This window comes from Aythya ferina (assembly GCF_964211825.1).
Source record: "Aythya ferina genome assembly, chromosome: 1".
NCBI lineage: Eukaryota > Metazoa > Chordata > Aves > Anseriformes > Anatidae > Aythya > Aythya ferina.
In genome coordinates, this window is record NC_140296.1 from 77,849,039 (window position 1) to 77,868,784 (window position 19,746).

General features: G+C 41.4%; 1 protein-coding gene and 1 long non-coding RNA gene across 7 annotated transcripts in view; one reads left to right on the forward strand and one right to left on the reverse strand.

The window, feature by feature from the left end:
• The window catches only part of LOC311430880, a 45,521-nt gene extending 43,102 nt beyond the window's left edge, over positions 1 to 2,419 (reverse strand). Inside the window, exon 1 of the long non-coding RNA XR_014689090.1 lies at positions 2,330 to 2,419. This is a non-coding gene — a long non-coding RNA (uncharacterized lncRNA). The remainder of the gene's footprint in view (positions 1 to 2,329) is intronic.
• The window catches only part of FRMPD4 (FERM and PDZ domain containing 4), a 313,076-nt gene continuing 294,192 nt past the window's right edge, over positions 863 to 19,746 (forward strand). For 5 of the 6 annotated variants that reach the window (XM_084507766.1, XM_084507765.1, XM_084507768.1 and 2 more), the window contains exon 1: positions 863 to 1,099. In XM_084507766.1, the coding sequence (XP_084363892.1) occupies positions 1,059 to 1,099 (41 nt within the window). In that variant the 5' untranslated portion in view covers positions 863 to 1,058. Of the gene's footprint in view, positions 1,100 to 2,340; positions 2,481 to 19,746 lie in introns of those variants that run through there. The other variant, XM_084507767.1, reaches the window with a different exon arrangement.

The window sequence follows — 19,746 nt, forward strand, 5'->3', positions numbered from 1 at the left end:
ACCAGCCTTCCTGGTCACTGACCAGGAAGCTTATGGATAGCTAACTCCAGCACCCCTTTTGAAGCCTAATGCAGGGCCAAAGTGTAAGTCTCCACTGTTCATGTGTCAGGACATGGGGACCATTCTTCTGTAAGATGTAAGATGAGGAACGCTCCACTATGTTGCTGTGTATCAGCCTGGACGTGCTCCTGGGAGGACTCCATTCCCCCAAATCTCTTTAGGGGCACGGACAGAGGTCACACCCAGGCAGATCAGCGGCCCATGGCTGAGGATCACCCAGAGCTGAGGCTGAAGGCCCGCAGCCCCTTCCCCACCTCACGGGAATGCTGTGACGGCTCTGGGGAGACCACGGGGGCACCGAGGGCTGCCTGCTTCCCCCAGCTGCTGCTCTCGCAGGAGCTCCAGCCTTCCCCCAGGCCCAGGGCGCTTCTCCACGACCTGTGTGGAGCCTTCCCCGGGGTGCCCCCCTCGAGCCCCGAGCCCCTTCCCCTCCGGGGGGCTGCGACGCCCCGGTGCCCGGCGGTCTCCCTGCGGCCGCCTCCAGCCGGAGCCAGCGGGCGGCGCTCGCCGGGGCCGCCGCCGCAGCGCCCTCCGCTCCCCCACGGGAGGGGGAGACATCGCCGGCGGGAGGAGAAACTCCCCCTTCCACACCCTCCACCTTCCTTCCACCTTGCCTAGCGCCCTCCTCCTGCTCGGGAGAAGCCGCCGAGAGGCGCCGCCGCCTGCCCCTTCGGCGTCCCGCAGCTCGGCGCGGCGGGGACCCAGGGCTGCCGCCGAGAGCCCCGGCACCGTGCCCGTGCCCGGAGTCCCTCCGGGGGGAAAGAGGGGCAAGGCAGGGGAGGGCGGAGGGGGAGGGCTGCCCGCAGATGGATAGCTAGCTCCTGCGAGATGCTGCACGCCCAGCTCCCTGCCGGAGGGGGGTAGCAGCCGCTGCCGCCGCCGGCTGCCGCTTCGGCGAGGGCTGTTGCTGCCGCTGGACGCAACCTTCTCCCGACATGGAGCTGCTGCTGCTGCTGCTGGAGTGAGTGAGCGACGGGCAGAGCTGGCCGGCTGCATGGATGGACGTGTTTAGCTTTGTGAAGATTGGGAAGCTCTCCGGGTAAGGTGCTCGCTGCCCCGGCGGGGCGGGAGGGGCTAGGGGCTGCTCGCCCGGCACCGCCGCCCTCCCCTCGCCTCCCCTCGCGGCGGGGCTCGGGGCTCCTTGCGGCTGCCCGGGCGGGACGGGCTGTCTCCATTTACCCCCTTTTTCCTCTTTTTTCCCCCCCTTCCCAAAAGGCGATGAACGAGGGCGTCCCGCGGCGGGAGGCGTGAGGGGGCGAGCAGAGGGGGGCGGGCTGGGGAGGGAGCGGGGCAGCGCCAGGACCCCCGCATCGGGGCAAGGGGAGAAGCGAGGGGAAGGATCGTGCCCTGCCCTGCCTTGCCCTGCCCTGCCCCTGCTCGGGGTGCCAACTTCTCGCCCCCTGCACCCCCGCCCTCGGACACGCCAGCTCCAGCGGGGGCGATATTTTTGGAAAAGCGGTGAAATCATCGCCCGATGATGAGCGCTGCCCCTCCGGCGCTTCGCACGATGGGTGCTGGGGTGCCGGGGGGGTTGGCGGCTGCTAGCCCTTGCTCGCAAGGCGCCTACCTCTCGTTCCTCGGTTAGGGTATCTAATACGTCTCGAATAAATCTTGCTTTTAACGGCCTCAGAGTTGTGGTCTCTGTCCGCAGACTGTTGCGTTCGCAGCCAGTTGCCAGGCCCGAGGCTGCACAGATGGGTGCAGGAGCACAATAGCCCCCGTCAACACCTTTTCGCTGTAGTTAAATGTAACTGGAGGTAGCCCTCCTCAGTAATGGGGGAAGTCACACTTTATCGCAGGGATGCAGCGTGGAATTGCTCAAGCTGCAGGATTTTTGCTGGGTTTTGGTGTGGGTAATCTTCCTAGAGGGTTTATCTCTGATGGCAGTAACCAGGAATGCTCTGAATTCGCATGATTCAGTGGGTAGCACACCATAGTTACCATACCCTCCTCTCTTGGTGGAGCGCAGGCTGAGTGAAGCCGGGTGTTATGCAAAAGGGAGAAAGGCCTCGCCAGGGAAACGCAAAAGGTAGCTTGCTTCAGCGACACTCAGGTTGGGAGCTTGTCACAATGACAGATGGTCTTCAAAAACAACTACTGCGTGGCTGGGAGTCACCGAGTGCCACAGGTGCAAGCGGAGCCTTTAGCCCCCCAAATTCCCACTGTTGCACCTGGCTGTGATTACAGCTCTGCTTGTGGCAATGCCAGTGCAGAACAGCTGCTATCATTCGAGCACATCATCATCTCATCCCGCTCCAAGCGATCTTACCCGATGTGACGGCTGAAGCAGTAGCGGCCCGCTCGGCTCTCCGTGTTCGTGTTCCCAGCTGATACCACTAGAGCAGTAACTACAGTGGAAACTTTAAGGAGAGGGACAATATGTGAGCACAGATAAGAAGGAGGTCATGTAGTATTTGCAGGTAATTGAACTGCTTGACCTCTCCTATTTGTTTGTAAGTGGTGTTTTAAAAAGGCTCCCAGACCTTCAGGTCTCATATTTGTCACACCTGAGTTAGAGTCAAAGGGAGAGAAAGGGATAGGATGCCTGGAAATGTTATTAAGCCAGGTACGTGGCAGTTTTTGTACATTTGTCAGGATTCAGCCTTTGTTGGTGTGTAAAAAGTCTGTAGCTCTCTGCATGCTTGAAGGCATGGATGCTGCCAATGCTGAGGTTTGTGCTTAAGCAAAAGCAGATCACGGCATTTCTCCAGAGGGACCTGAAACTTCTTCCTGAAATGAAATCGCAAGTTTCAAAGCTTGTATCCGGCTTCATGGGATTCAAAGATATGAAGTACTCAGGGATCAAGTTCGCTTGTAGATTGCAGTAAATAATTTCTGTACTGAGCCACTCTTTCGTTTCTAATTTTCTGGTTGTTAAACGACCTAATAGTTTACACAGGACTTTACTTTACTTGCTGTTTCCTAGGTAACAGCTAGGTATCTGTTCCAATTTTACGAGAGCTTCGTGGAGCAGCCAGGCTCCAATGTAAACCCGATTTTTAATCCCTCTATGTGTCCGGCTTGAGAAGCTAGCTGGCCTGAAAATGCCAGCTCTTCCTTGGCTGTTAGAAGGATGGTCTTTCGGAAAGAAAGCAATATACAATATAGAAATACAATAAAATGATTTTTAACTGAGAGTGTGATCTTACAGGCAGATTACCTACAGAAAGCTGGTTCAAACTTGTCTGGTATTGAATATTTTTAAAGACTCTTTTAAGTCTCTTTATTTTTAATTTGCTGTGCATTTACATCTTCTCATTTGAGGCTGCAAGTCAGCTCCTAAGAGTTGTAGCCAGTGGCCTGGATTCCACAGGCAGCAGCAGCACGGCAAAGCTCTGCTATGCACAGCTACTGCAAGGGACGCTCCTTGCAGCTGTCATGTAATTGTAATACGTGTGGGGAGAGTTTAACATTTGCCTTGGTTGCTTCATCTATAAGAGCTCTTACCTAGAATAGGCTTAAGATGGGGAATAAACACTTAGTGCTTATTGAATAGAAAATTTTACATAGTAGTAATTTCTTGCGTTTTAATGATCCATACACTGTTCTGTGTGGTACCCGTGTGTAGGGTCTTTTGGAGAGTGTCTTCTGCAGCTCCTTCAGCAGTCATCCCTAGCTGCTGGCTGAGGGGAGAATATGGGCATAACTTGGAAAAGGGATGTGTGCAGAAGTGGAAGAGGGCAAAACTGGTTTTACAGTGGGTGTAATCTGCAGTGGGCAGTGGCCTATGCCTGCATGCACCTAAGAAGAGTGGGCTTCCCTTGTTATTTCCTTTGTTGGGCTGTCAATTTGTATACTGTGTATCAAATAGAGATGCTTCATGGTGAAGTTTCCATTGATTTCTGAAGACTGGAGATATCCATCTTATATTGAAAAGAAAAAAAGATATTGTTTAGAAACATTGATTGCACTTTCATTGATATATCCTCTCTTCTATCTCCTTTTTTGAAAATTCACTGTTCGAGTAAACAGTTGGGAATGATTGTTTTGGTATAGATTTTGTGGGGTCATTCCAGAGAAAAATAATGACATCCTTTTCTAATGAATGTCGACGCGTAGGAAATGATTCCAAAGCCTTGTTTAATGGATCGGTACTCCCATGTGCAGCTGTACAAGGCAGGTGAACATTTTTTAGTGTGGGCTGCATAAATATGTCTGGTGTGGTAGTGTCTGTAATTTGGAAGGGAGGATTAGTAGGATAGATAAAGCACACGTAAAAATTGCCAGATTAGGATGGATCAGTATTCACTCAGTGCCCGGTATTCTCTCATAATTGCTTTTAGCAGCTGCTGGGGGAATGAGTAGAAAGAGAACAAGTATGGAGTGGTGATTCTTTAGTGCAGGTATTGGCAGTGGAGGAATGCTGCTGTGTCCAGTGTGAAAGGGAACATTTTCAGATCTGGTACACCTGGGCAAAGGGCACAGTGTCGACTATCTAGTCTGTGCCGGACAGGTGAACCATGAAAGAATAGGTCAGAACAGTGAACAGGCATTGGCAAGAGTTTAAGCCTGCACTCATGGAATGTATTTTTAGTCAGAAAATCAGTTTATTGGGAATACATCTTTTCATGATGTCTGTAGAGGTCAGTTCTGTTTCAGATCTTTGATAACAAGACATAAAAACTTCCATACATCTATCTGGATACCACAGGCATGAGTGGTGGTAATGACCCTCCAGATCCGGGACAAATAGCTTCCTTTTGGCTCTCCAGATCTGGGATGCCATTGGCCCCCCCACCAAAGGGCTGCAGTACGGGTAAGAAAGTAGGCATCTGCTCTACCTTGTTGTAGCTGTTAAAAGAATAATAAGAATAATAAATGTAGAATTAACCTCATATAACAAACAGGAATGGATCAGCAAGACTTGGATCTGTTATAAACAGCAATGCTAATTTGTGCTATGTGGTAGGTAAATTTAGCATACCTGGATCTCTTTCTCTGTCTAAGTTTTGTGTTACTATTCGCATTGCTGAGTTGTTTAAGTTTATTAGATAAAAACTGACTGCGAATAGGCATCTCTCTGCCGTGTCCCATGGGATCAGTTTAAAAAAAAAAAAAACAAAACAAAAACAACAACAAAGCAGTCCTATAACCCTGCAAGATCTTCTTTTCAGAGAGCACCCAAATGCTGCTTCTTTCCTGTGGTTATGCTGTGCCCGAGGCTGTGTATCTCAGTGAGGTGGGGACCTCTTACAAAGACCTTTTTTGTTGGGGTGGCTAAATTTCACATTATCATCTTTTGTGCTTGTCTTTCTGTAGCTGGACATCTCTAATTGGGTAGATTTACTTGCTACCTGCTCAGACAGTTGTGCTTTTAGGTTCTTACTGCTTATAAAAGTGAAACACGTCTAAACAGACTAAAAGTCTTACGCTTTATGTCTAGCCTTTTTGTAGCCTTTGTAGCCCTGCACTCATCTCCTGTTCTCTGCAGGTACTGTCTTTAGCTGTCTTACCAACCTGGGGTGAAAGGTCCACTCCTAGGTCTGTCTTAAAATCTAAGAAATCGGAAGCTGTATTTAGAGGCTCTGAATGCCGGGCCTTGCTTTTATGAGGAACAAGGTTGCTTGGCTTCATGCTCTAGCTGTTTGTAAATGGCCAAGCACACATACATCTTCCAGATTTAAGGTTCCAAGATTATCCTGTCTGTCTGTTGTTTGAAAATTTTTAAAGCAATCTGAGAAGATTCTGTCATGCTTATTTATCTTTTCTATAGTTTGTCAGAATAACAGATTTCTTTACCTGTGATTTTCCTCATTGTGTTTTTAAGTTTGCTGTGGTATTTATAAAAATACCTTAATGAAAACACGATTAAAAGTGTACTTAGGTTACTGAAGTGATTTTTATGTACAATTTTTGGACTACTTTTTATTGGTACTCTTTGGAATGACAATATCATGGCTTGTAAGTTATTTTCAGTATTTACAAAAGAATGTGTCAGTAAGAAAGCCTATGATTATCTTTTTTTTATGCTCAAAGGAGGTAATTTAATTCTAGAAAGGATTTTATTATACTGGATGATAATTCGAATAACCACAAATTTATTTCACCTTTCTTGAGAGGACTGTGTTACATTTAGTGAAATATTTGTCTATTCACATTAATATAGCAGCTTTACCTTATATTTTATAATTTGTCTGTTTTGTTAGCTGACACACATAATAAAGATACGTGCTTTAGTGCCTGTAATGTCAGTAATATTCCATGTCATAACAGCTTTAGCAGTTTAGAGATTTATCAAAAACACTCCTTACATTATGAACCGCTGTAAACTTGTCAAGTGGCCAGTGAATGATGATGCAACTCTTCTAAATATGTATGTTCTCTAAATACTGTTTGCCTAGATACAGTGCTTAAAAGATGTAACCAGAAACAAACTCATCTCTTGAAGCATTTGAGAAAGGAGGGAAAAAAAAAAAAAAAAAAAAAAACACACACAAAAAACACCCTCCACAAGTAATGTTTTCTTCTTTCCGTAATAATTACTGAAGAGGATGGAATGAGAGCTTAGAAATTAAGTGCTCTGATTTAAGAACAATCACTGCATTTGCAGATTTGGTATAGTACTTCATTTTTGGTAAGATAGTCTTCCATATGCTGCTTTTTTCTTTTTTTCTTTTTTTTTAATATATTTTTTTTTGGAGAGATTCATTCTGTGGTGTCAATTCCTTAGTGACATGGATGAATCAAGAATCTGGGTTTAGTTTCTTTTATAATTGTAACCAGTACCAGTGTTTCTGTATGTGTGCCTTTAAGTCGATCTGATCAGTTATATTCTCATATAGTTTGAGAAGTTATATAGAAAAGCTTGATTTCCCTCAGCATTTCCAGGTACCAGGAAGGGCCTGAGGTGTTCTGTTTTCTTTAATTTTATTTTTTTAGAAGCCTACTTATCTTGTTGTCAGTCTGAAGGATTCATATGGGAAATTTCAGTTAAATTGAAAAATATCCCTTAACCATTAAAGAAATGCAAAATGAGGGTATGCTTCCATATTTTATAACATTCTAGGTCATTATGGAAGTGCACCAAGCTGTTTGTAGAAAATACAAACCGTGACCTGAAATAATGAGTAGATAATACATGCTGTCATTTCTGCTGGTGATGTGGCAGAGGAGGGGTATTTTACTGATGGTGACAGCGTTTTCAGGTTATATTGGTACATCACAACTTAGTATCTGACTGATGTGATGAAGTAAAGTTATGTTGCAACTAACATCACTTACAAAATGAGCCATTGTCTGGGAAGAATCTTCAACTTGCTGGAGAGAAATAATGCAAAAAACAATCGTGAAGAAGGGAAAAGTGTTTTCCAGAGTCATGCATGAGTAGATCTGTTAAACAAGGAGAAACCATTCAGGTACATGAAATTGCTCATTTTCGTGAGCATTTGTACATACCCCGTTTGAATCTAGTGTAGGATGGAAACCTTTGGTGCTGATAAGGTATCAAAGTTTAAATATTGTAGGGGCATACCTTCAATAGGAAAGGACTTGTGATTATACCAAATTGTACTTTAAGCTGCTTTTTGTAATCATGGATGATTGTTATTAAAGTCTTATGAAGTACCTTGAAGACATTTTTGATCTCAAAGACTACAGTTTTTGAACGTATGTTATATGAAGACTTTAAGAGTCTGTGAGCCTCCGTTTCTGATGATTATTCCATTGACTTGAAATGAAGTAAATAACGGTACCAAAAACATAAATTTCAGTAACTAATTGCATGTTCAAACCTAGTGAAACCAACACTGCCTGAAATCTACATATGTGTGAAAGTACTTTGGAACTAGAGAAGTAAAGTATTCTGGGACTTGAAAGTCACTCCTACCTAAATCAGGACCTGGTTTTTAGAAATCGCTACCAGTATTCCTTTAGTGTGGAGAAACTTCCTTTAGTAGATCAATTATTGGATATAATATGTCCAATATATATTCAGTATGTATTGATTATTGGTTGGTAACTGGGGTTGGAAATAAATGATCTTTAAGGTTCCTTCAAATCCAATGCCATTCTGTGAAACACAGAAAATTATTTTCATGGATTTTAATAAACAATAAACAAGAAATTCAGGAAAAAGAATTCTGAATGAAGTATAACTGAAGAATTAGCATGGGCACAGTGGAAGGTTATGCAGGGGTCCATCCTCTTAATCTTTTGCTGGTGATTTGAAATAGGAGAGGGATGTGATAAAAAGCTGATGAATATATTCTAAGAAAAGTCCCTTGTGAGATTTATTGCTTGGACAAAAATAACTTCCCTTGATGGTAAGAAAAATGGTTGCTGATTGACTTGGGTATTTTCAGAACTTTTCAAGACTTGATGGCTTTATATGAAATACTTGCTTTTCTTTTTTCAGTTATATTACAATAAAAGAATGGTTGGGGGGGACAAAATGCAAACTTTTTTTCATTTTAATTATTATGAAGTTAGTAAGGGGAACTGCCAGGTATTAGCTTTTAGCGTAGGAAGTTTGAGGAAGGTTCTGTTAAAATGTAGATATCTTGCAGGATTTTGGCAATCATGAGTAAAAAGGAGATTTATTCTGAGAATAAATAAAAGTTCATGAAGAAAGGGAATGTTTGACTGTATGCTAGAGTCAGGTTTTGACAGTGAATCTTTTTCTGGTTTGGTTGTCAATTGAGGTTTTTTTTTTGGGTTCTGATCGAAAGTTTTGAAACTTAAAGAGAAAGCGACTTGGCAGACTGGACTGTATTAGGAATTTTCTTTAGAAAAGATACCAATAAATACAGAAAGTATTTGTGTGAATTGATGAAAACTACTTAGTCATTTGCATTAGCAATCAGAGAGGCCAAGCAAATGTTGCTTCTATTCTTCGGAATTTTTTGGGGTATGTACTTATGTACTTTTTGTGTTGGTGAGGTTTTTTTTTTTTTTTTTTTTTTTTTTGGTGGAGGGTCAAAGATGGGGACTGGGCTGGGAGGAAAAGACTTATTGAAAATAGCTTTGTTTTCCTTTACGCTAGTCCATTGCATTATTCACAGCATGCTCCTAGTAGGAATGCAATGTAAAAAAAAAGTTCGTTAAATTTTTGAAGTCCTGTTTGTACCCTCTTTACGAAAAAGATTTTCTGGCTGTTTTGAGTGATTAATTTTTTTATTGTTCAGATGAACTCTCAGCCTACCTAATGTAACTGTTTACACATTTATATATAATAGTCTCCCAACATTATGCAGCCCATAAGCATTTGCTTACCTTGCTTATAGATTTTTCAGTTTCACTGTTTGTTTTTAATCTTGAATTTGTGATTATATTACTCTGGATTTGGCAGTACTCATATTTTAGAGAGCAAAGTGCCCATTATTCTGAGGCAGCAAATGTTACAAGAAGTGCTAGCAGTTGCATGAACAAGGTGGAACAAACTAGGCACCTGTTACAAGTCTGAGGTGTGTTTATTTCGTTTGACTGAAATGGAGTGAATTTGACTGAAATGGAGCAGTAGAGAACTGAGGGAGATATCTGGAAATGACATGTATCTATGAAGATTGTTCGGTCAGGGTGTTTCATATTATCCTGAACCATGGCACTTACTTGGGTTGCTCTGAGTTAGGCTATCACTGGCTTGATATTCTTGAGCCAGGAGAGAGTGGAGGTAACAGTTACACAGAAGAGCCTGCCCAAGTGGTGCTAATGCTCAAGGTTTCCTTTCCGTTTGTGTTAGTTCTTTATTCCACAAAAGAGATATTAGGAGTACCTTTACCACCTTGCCTACCCTAGGAAGAAGTGGGCTGCTTGTCCAACAGTGCAGTATGGAGCAGGTTGTGGAGCTTCAGTAGTTCAGACCTTCAGAAAAGACAAGCATCACTTGTTTAGACAGCGTGATGTGACTAAGCGAGTCAAAGTGCAGCTTACATATTCAGCTAGAAATGATCAACAGTTGCACACAGTTTTTTGGACCAAGTTTACATTACTGTTCAAAGTCTTTTTTTTGTTTGTTTGTTTTTAGTTGTTGAGAACCTTAGATGATCTTAACCAAAATATTATTTATTTATTTTCCTGGAGGAAAGTGGCAGACAATTTTCTCATGAAGTTGGCTATCTGCCTAGGCTTTCAGCTTGCATAATGTATTGTATGCTGCCTGTCACATTTACAAGGGGCACATTTTTCTCTGCCAAGGCATAGGGTCAAGAGCAACACAGAGCTGCACATGGGGAATGTTCTGTGCTTGATGATTCTGCTTTAAGGGTAGGGTGAATAAGGGATACAGCATGTCATAGGGGAGGCATGGCACAGAAAGGAAGAAGAAATTAGAGAAACAAAGTTAATGAATGCTACATTGCATGAGGGCTTATTTGTTATGAGTGAATTGAGTTAATTGTTCAAGACCAGCTGATCTTTATGTGGAGATGAACGTGCATTGTTGTCTAGGTAGGAATTTGTTTGCTTTATAATGCTGGTTGAAATAATTGGTTATGTGTGTTATAATCTGTGTGACTGCTAATGGGGGGAAAAAAAAAGGAAGAATCCTCTCCAGCATTACAACAGAAAACATTTTTTTATTGTTGTTGTAAGTTTCTTCTTGGATCCCTTTCCTTCTCCAAGAGGGATCTGTGGTAACTAAATGGCTCACCCCCTGAAATAAGGAGACAGTCCCTGTTTCCCTGTGCATTGGCTGCCTTTGGAGATGCTGTGACCAGGAAGGTGCTCTTTCTCAGGGTGAGGTTCATCCCCTGCACTCGAGGTTTGGTGGGTACAATGACTATTTTTCCCCAAATAGAGATAACTTTATTGCAAAATTTATAGTAATTGGGGAATGTGTTTTACTGTGGCTTTAAAACAAAAAACATCAGAAAATAAAAAAAAATCCCATCAAAATGAGAAAGCATATTTTTTCATTGATATGGCAAGGAATTAGGAGTGGGCTTTGGCAGTCTCAAGCCCTGGAAGGGTGTTCTTTTGTCATATGGTCAACCTGATCTAACAGCTGATGCCAGGAGGCCTCACCAGACTGCGGGGGTTGATCTCTCCTTTTTTCTGCTTTTTTGCCTTCTCCTATCTTATTCCCTATAGCTCTTTGCATGTATCCTACACCATGGTGAGCTACTTCAGAGACTAAAACCAGTAGAAAACTGTTTTTGGTATGTTTCTTCTTCTGCTGGTGTAGATACCTAAGCTGGCCTGGCAGAAGCAGTTGGAGGATGTGGTGTCAGGCAGCAAGATGGCAGGAGAGGAAGGAAAACTGGGCTTTGGGCATCTGATGAGCTCTGTTATATAGAGATTCTCTATTGTGAGACGTGTGAGAAGGTGGTGGGAGCTGGTGCGGGAGGTTGTGGAGATGAAGACCACCACTGAGTGGCCTGCAGGAGCATGGGAGGAGCATGGAGAGGCAGGGAGGCTGGGAGACACTCAAGTGAGGGATCTCTGAGGAGATGGAGGTGTCCCGGAGAAGATGGTGGGATGCGGAGAGGCTGCTGTAGCCCCTCTGAAGCTCAGCAGGTGTTTCCTAGCTTCTCTGGCTTCCGTCTCTCGACTGGCTGCTGCCTTTGGAGCCTGTTCTGTTGCCTTCGGGTAGCGTGGCTCTGCCTGGGCACCTGTGGCACCAGGTGCTGGGCTCCAAGTGCTGCCTTCATGCACCTTGCACATCTCCTGTCCCAGGGCTTCCACCCCTGCTCTGGTTCTGTGCAGGCTGAGGAAACTGGCTTCCCTGCAGTGTGAACTGTTTTAAAAAGCACATTTCTCTTCATATCTTTACTTTATTAGGCAGGAGGGCAGAGCAGCTGTTCAAGGGATTAATTCACATATTTCTGGTAGAAGATGAACTGTCCAGGACAATTTAGAGACATGTTGTTTATTCTATTTTATTTTATAACTAATGAGCCTGTATTTGTTCATGGCAGTAAGCTTGTGGTCGTATCCTTTTCATGTACGTGTTTTCCAGGTTCTGGAAGCTGTCTAATGAGATAAAAGGTTTCTTTTCAAATGCTCTGTTTCTGAACTCAGGACATTTCACAGAAGCTAGCGTAGTGTGCCTATGCTGCTTCTGAAACCACAAAAAATAATTGAAGAGGATTAGTGGCTTGTTTTTCAAATGCTCTTCATTTCTGAGCTAGAAATTGAAGCTTTATAGGTGCGTTAATTAGCCTGAATTTTTAATTCTACTTCGAAAACTGTGGTTTTCTTTCTTTTTTTTTTTTTTTTTTTTTTTTTTTTTTAACACAAGAATAAACTCCAAGGAGCTCCCATACAGCAATTTTTCAGTTTATTCTATATCTTCTGTCATTCCTTATACATATATGGCATTTCAGCAGCCCTTTCAGTGTCTATCGCTTCCATACTTTGTGATGTTTACCTGTCAAGTCTTACACTGAAGGAGTTGAAAGTGTGGATTAGAAGGTGGTGGTTATGGAAACCTAAAAAGATGTATGCGAAGAACTGCTCAAAACCCAGAACAAACAAAAAAAGCCTCACAAGTTATTCCATAAAAAAAAAAATAAAATAAAGAACTAATTGATTTCTTTTTGCTTGTTTATTTTCAAATTCTATAAAAATGTAGCATGTCATGGTAAATATTGGTAGGATGTACAGTTGAAAGTATTGTGATCTGGTTGTTTTCTAGATGAACTTTATCTGGATGACTAACATTTAGTATGTCTTAGAGAAGACTGCTTTATAAGCAACTGTTGGAATACAAACATTAGAATGAATGCAAGCCTGTTTTGCTTTAGTTGACATGCTTGGTCCAAAGACTTCTAAATTCTTTCTTTTTCATGTTAATGTTCTGTTGACAGATGCCAAATATCTCGCATATTTGTTTACTGAAAACAAACTTTTTTTTTCCAAAGCAAAACAGTAAGTTTGTTATTCTTTTCTTCAGATGTATTTAGCTGGCATTAAGGTATTGTGACAGGCCTCACAATATCCCATCTCAGGGGTATTCTGCAGTGGAAATGGGAGTGTGGAAAGTTGGTGGATTCTGTGCTGCTGCTGTTTCCGTACTTGCCCTAATGGGTCAAAGTTGTCTGTTCTTTCAGGGTGTTCTTCCTAGCTGCACTGGTAGATGTTTAATACATACAAGAGTAGCCTGCTATGTGAAGGGTAATGGAGGAACTTTCACTTTTCCAGAACTCAATGCAAGCTTCATCCTCTAATCTCAACAAAAGTACTTTGTATTAATGGCAAAGTACACAGCTGTTGATCTGCTTTTGGTTTTGTCTTCTGGAGCTCAGCCCGACCTCACGGTGTTCTTGTGGCCTTGAAGCGAAGTGTCAAGTACATGCTTGTGTAAGTGTTCTCCTTTCATTTATGTTCATTAGCCTTTAAAGTTAGTGTTCATCCTGTTTTTCTCATGTTACATTCTGCTTCCCAGAAAGAGAATTTCTGTTTTCATGTTAAATGTTTAAAATGCTTCTTTCGTAGGACAAGATAAAGCAGCATTAGTTTAATTTTTCAAATGTTTTGTAGTTCGGTACTGCTATGAGCAGCATTCTAATTAGAAGACACAATACCTATCTTACTGTGCATTATCTCAAAATGGCTGAAATTGATTATAGCTGCATAAAATATTACTGGATCAACATGCATTTACCAAGCTGTAACGGTTAACCAGTGACAGCAACTGACTGACCTTTATTCTCTCTAGTATTCAATGTATTCTTTTTCCAACTCTAAATGTGGTGGCAAGCAGAAAGCAGTTTGTCTCTGAATTTCTTGGGTATGGTTTGCTGCTTTATATCCCCCTCCCCAGTTAGTTTTCCACTCAAGCAGCTTTCTTGTGCTAGATCCCCCTTTCATTATGAGGACTTGATGCTGACTCACAAATCAGGATTGCTTGGCAGTACTGGAAGGGGCCTTTGCGTGTGTGAGGGAGTGCTTTGACCACAAAAAGACACATTTTGCACCAGATTTTTTGAGATTACGTACTTTAGAATCTTTTCATGGGAGGGAATCAGGTAGTTTGTGCTTTCCTTTATTTATACCAGTGTTCAGGAAAAGGCAATTATGAACACTGGATGGTTTTACTGTTGCTTCTACCTTTAGTATTTAGTGACAGAAGGGCTTAAAGTTTGTGTAGCGTAACATGAAATGTTGTGGAAACTTCACTGTTGTTTTCGTGTGATCTTCAGAAAAGTAAGCACAGCACTAGCTACTTTGTATTTCAAGTATGGCCATTGGATTCCCTCTTCACTTGCTCTTTTTTGACTTTGTGGACAATGATTTAAGCTCTTACAATTAAATTGTGATAATTGTGATTTGTTTATTTCCCCCCCCCCCCCCCCCCACCAAACTGTACGAACATTGCACAAGCCAAATAACGCCTGTGTACAGTGTTTTGCTTTGTTTTTTTTTTTTTTTTGTTTTTTTTTTTTTTGTTTTGTTTTTAATCATTATTGTTACTTAATTCACTAAGGAAATAATAGTGTAGCTTGAATCCAAACTGAAACTTTCTTTTCAGTCAGGACTGTTGTTCTGGTTTCACCCAGTAGGACCTGCATGTCCCAGATACCCATTCTTTTTGTGTAGACAACCATGCCTGGCCCCAGGTACACAGAGTGGAAGCAGGCAAGCACCTGGGGCACAGGCCTGCAGTAGCTGCAGATGTGTTTAGCACCTGCTGCCAGGTTGGTTGAGGGAGCGAAAGCTGCTGCATAGTTTAACCTGTGCTGATGGAGCGCTGCTGAAAGTGCCTGTTCTCAGCCTTGGCAGACTCTTCAGCTGGGATGTAAAATTTGCATTACATTCGCAGATGACATGATCCGCTCTCCAAATTGGCAAGCTCAGTCCAACCACTGATTTGAATAATTTGCTGAATAATGAGTGTTAATAATGGCAATGGAGTTGAGTGTGGAGTTGCAGGGGTGTGTAAATGTACCAATGCACACGTATGCTCACTTGGCTTATTGTATATCTCCTGTAAAACATATAGCAAAAACTTTAAAATGGAAGTCATTTGAGGGGCAGTGATCTTTTCATTCTCAAGGTAGACTTTCTTAAATGATGCCTGTTATGTTGATGGTAATGGTTTCACAGTAGCACAAAACTTCATCTCTGTTGTAAGGTTTGGTGTATGGTGACCTAACATCTTTTGACATTTATCAGCACATACAGAAAACACAAATACTAAGACAGTGATGATGGTGGTCAACTGAACGGAAACCTTACTTATGCAGTGACCCAGCACTGACCCTTCCTGGGCTTGCTTTTGAGATCAGATCATGGAATTCTTTTCAACTTGGTAAACAATTGGAATTGTTCTTCCAAAGGAAGCAACTAGTTCTGAACCTAGTTGTGCATTCTTGTCATTTTCTGCTTACGAGGAGGAAAAAAAAACAATGGAAGACAATTTTTTATTTTCCTCTTAGAAGGAACTGTGTGCTTGTCATCTGATTATCTGTAAACTAATGAATGCAGACTTTTGAATGATAATGCCAAATCACAAGCTAGTTTTGAAAATCAAGGCCACCTTTAGTGTTACCTTATAACAGTTGGGTGTTGGATCTTATTAAAGAATTTTCCAAAGGACATATTATCCGCATGTGGAATTATCTTAAAACATGCTGTTCTAGTGCATAATTACAAATACTAATACACACTAAAACTAAAAAGTACTTTTTGCCTCTTGGTTTTAAAACTGTCCACTTTCCTCTGTCCTGCATCCCTATAGTGATCCTGATTGATTGCAATGGCACTTGGTGGTGACAGGAGAGTGGATCACCTGCAGTCTGCTCAGCTTGCTTCTGGATTTAGCCAAGAGTCTGCTCCCTTGGATGGGAATTGCATAAACATTGTTGATTGCTTTTTTCTTTTTTCCCCCTTTTTTTCCTCCGCTTTCATCTTAAGCGGGTCAGAAAGCTGGAGAAATGCTTCTGCTGCATGATGTGTCTGTTAGTAATTTGGAAGGAATACTTTAAACTGTTCATGCATGTTGCTGGGTTATAGCTTCTTAACCGTCTGCAGAAAAAACAACTTGTATTTTGCTGAATGTGGAAAAACCTGTTAGCGTTTAATGCAATATCTAAAAATGCAGTGTTCTCTTCAACCCCTGCATAAGGAGTAGACTTGGCAGTATTTTTTCAGAATTACCTTTTTTTTTTCTCCCTATATGTAGGGAATATATTATAACATCCAGGGGGAGTTCCACTCTTATCTGGAATGTTTTGCTTAGTTTCAGGTACCATTTTTAAAGAAGAGTTACAGAATAACAAGAAGGAAGGAAAAGCTTCCATATGATGGTAAATTCTGATACTTGGGAATTGATGAAAAGAAGGGGACTTTCTTAGAGAAGTACTAAACTAAATTTTCCAGTGACGTAGAATAGGGGATTTGAATTCACCATTTTGTCATCAAAAACTTTGAACCTCCAAAGCACTTTAAACTAAACTAACTAAATAAGAAGCCTTAAAGGATAAGGAAGTTTTATACAGCAGTGTATTCCACAAAAATGAATTCCCTTTCAGTAGCTGAGTAGCTGTGCTCTTTGCAAGACCGAAGTACCATCAAGAGTCAGATCTTTCTGGAAGTTTAGAGTCTGATCTGCAATACTATGTATTAGATTATACATTTTTGAGGCACTTAATTCAACTTCTATCTGATTAAATTAGGCAAAAAAGGTTGAAAGGTCAGTCAGTCCATTATAAATTTCAGCTATGATTGGCTGTAGTACGAACGTGTAGATTAGGAGTCATGAGGAAAATCTTTTAAAACTTACATTGTTGGTAGTTATTCTCTTTGGATGTGTAACATATTACTGCACAGAAAATACAAACCTTACAGCTTTCATATGCCTCGTTGGGGGAAGCATCATCTCATCCATTTTCCACAGGCTGCAGGGCATAACACTTAATAGAAACTGTAACTTAGAAAGGTTTACAGACTCTAAAAGCCTGTATATATTAGTGAAAACAAAAATTGAACTTTATCACCTTTTTTCCACTCAGAGAGGATAATACAGTTACATAAAGTGTTAAGAATCTGGAAGATGTGCTGTTGGCTGGCTGATGTGTTTAGTGGTAAATGGCATTTACAATGGCTTGTGTTTAGATTTCTCCAGGATTTTTCGGGTTGTGAGAAGAGTCTAAATATCTGTTTATTTACAAGAACAGCAGACGAATTCAAAAACACAGAGGGGCAACAGGTAAGCCATGTACTCTGGAACATCCCTACATTTGCTATTTGGTATGAAAAAATGAGCTGCTGTTAGCTAGTTTCATGTATGTTAACTTGCCATCCTTATCAGCTTGTAAGCACCATTTCTGGAGCTGTCTACAGGGCATGCAGAATTGTTTACTTTTGAACAAATCTCTTCAGAAAGTAAAATGGCTGAATAACTCAGCTGTATGTCAAATAAGATTTGATCAACTGGATAGCCCATCTACCATGACGTATGATATCTTCTAAAATTTTGGTGAGCTCTTAAGCTTCCCAAGAATCACAGAAAACATCTTTGAGTATGAGAATTTACACGGTGTTCCTGAGGCTATTAAGTGTTCCAGACCAGTTCGTGTTGGCTAATGCAGAATACCAGATGTCCCTGATGAGCAGATCTGGGAAAGCGTTTGGCACTAGCTAGTAGAAAGCATTATCAGGAACAATGGTGTTGCAGAATTTCTGTCCTTCTTTGGCGTTTGCACATTTTATATCCCCTCTTAAGGCTGGAGGTCTGAGCCAACATCTGTTGCTCCTGAGTACCAGGCATTAGGATGTTCCAGGGAGAAAGAATTTGAGTGCAAATATAGGAATGAAAACGGAGCTGTAAACAATATAATGTCTGACTGTTAAGTAGCCCTAATTAAGTGGGGACACCTGCCTGGGAAAGGGAGTCCTCTGGTTTCCAGTCTCTTTTCCTAGGTTTAGCAGCAGCTTTTATCCTCTCACATTGTAAAACAGTCACGCAGGCAGTCCTGGGAGTGGACTGTGGCCTAGTGCTCCCCACTGCCAGAGTTCCCAGCATCTGTGGCTTTCTGCAGCTTCCCTCCAACACTGCCCACTTCCATTAATAATTCCCAAGTCATTCTCTTGGACAAAGGTGCCTAAATTCTGTTCCTCGCTCCCTTCCTCATCCTTCATCTCTGGTCTAGTCCCACTTTGTAGCATATATCCCCTACATTTCAGGTAAAACCATTGGTTATTTCACTTGCTCTTTTTTTTCCCCCACCCAAAGATGATATTTCACAAAGTACTTTTATTAGAGGATGGTCACCAATTTCTGTTTTGTTGTAAAACAAAGCCAAATAAAATGTTCCAACTCCAGCAAGACTCCAAAGAACAGAGCTGTCAAAATATTGTTTTGACAGCTTCTACCAAAATGACTTAAGAAGGCTACACTACTGGCAACTATGGTTTTCCTTAAAATAGACCTCCACTGCAGTATATTACACTGGAAAAGTAAGCTACTGTGCAGTTGGCTTTTTTCCCCCCTTCCTTTTCCTCTTGTTCTTTGATGCCAAAGTCAATACAGATTAAAACAAAACAAAAATATCTCCCCTACTAAGTTACTGTTTTTGTTACGGAAATAAATATAAAAATGATTAAAATGTGTTCTAAGCTTGAAAATGAATGTCCCTTATGCCAGACACATCCAGATACAACCCTTTAATGGTACTGCCTTTTTTTCCTGTACTATTTATTTTATTACATATGACAGCTTTACAGAGCTAAAATTAACATAGGATGGGGTTAAAAAATAAACTGGAAGCTATTTTTGTGCTGTCCTTGGAAGCTGAGTACTTGGTCTTTTGTGTTCAGCAGTGAAATAAGATAAATCACTTTCATGGTTACTGATCTTTTTTTTTTTTTTTTTTTTTTTTCTATAGTGTGCTCTACCACAGTCAGGCATAACTTGTAGGCTGAAATAACTTTCTTTATGACTGTACTTCTTGTATGGGGGGAAGCTGAAAACAGCCCTGTGGCTGCTGTGTTTGGATAGTCTGTATCATTGTAATGTGGTTGTGTTATATGCTCGTTAAGCCAGAAGAGGGAGCACAAATGAAGACCTTATTTCTAAGGTTTGACATTTCTATCCTTAGGACTGATCTGGAACCATGGAAATACTGAGGTCAAACATGTTAACTCAGAGCACCTTATTCTGTTAGAAGCATGTGCATAAAAAGTAGGAAATAATGAGCCTACTGTTGTACAGAAGAGAGGGGAAATGAGCACGGTGTCTATGGAGAAGGTGAACAGATTAACAAAAGCTGTGTTTGGCAGGAGGCCTTCTAAAACAAAACCAAACATATACATCAACTTCAAATAACAAGCTTAGTGAACCAGTTAAGTCCAGTGTGTTTGGTTTGTATGTCTGGCAGTGTTTGCCATGAATCCAGAATTATTTACATGTCTTCGTGCAGACCAAATCTGTTGAATATGTGAGAATTTTAGTCTTGCTAGAGCTTACTCAAATGCAATTGATTAAGTAAAGCTCTTGGATCTTAATGTAGGTCCTGTAGCATATCTTTAAAGACTTTTTTTTAAATTAGACTGATTTGTAGAGTTGCTAATTTCTATGTGTATATATATATATATATATATATATATATATACATATGTAGTATTTGTACTTTTACAAATTATATGTTTTCTCATGATAGCACACAAACAACTAGTATTGAAACTAGTCACTAATGACAAATATGCCAGGGCACTGATGAGGTGTTGATTAAACTTTACAAATTGATCTTGATGTAGGCAATTGGTATTTTGGCTGCAAAGACTTGTTGACAGATATACAAACTGCTT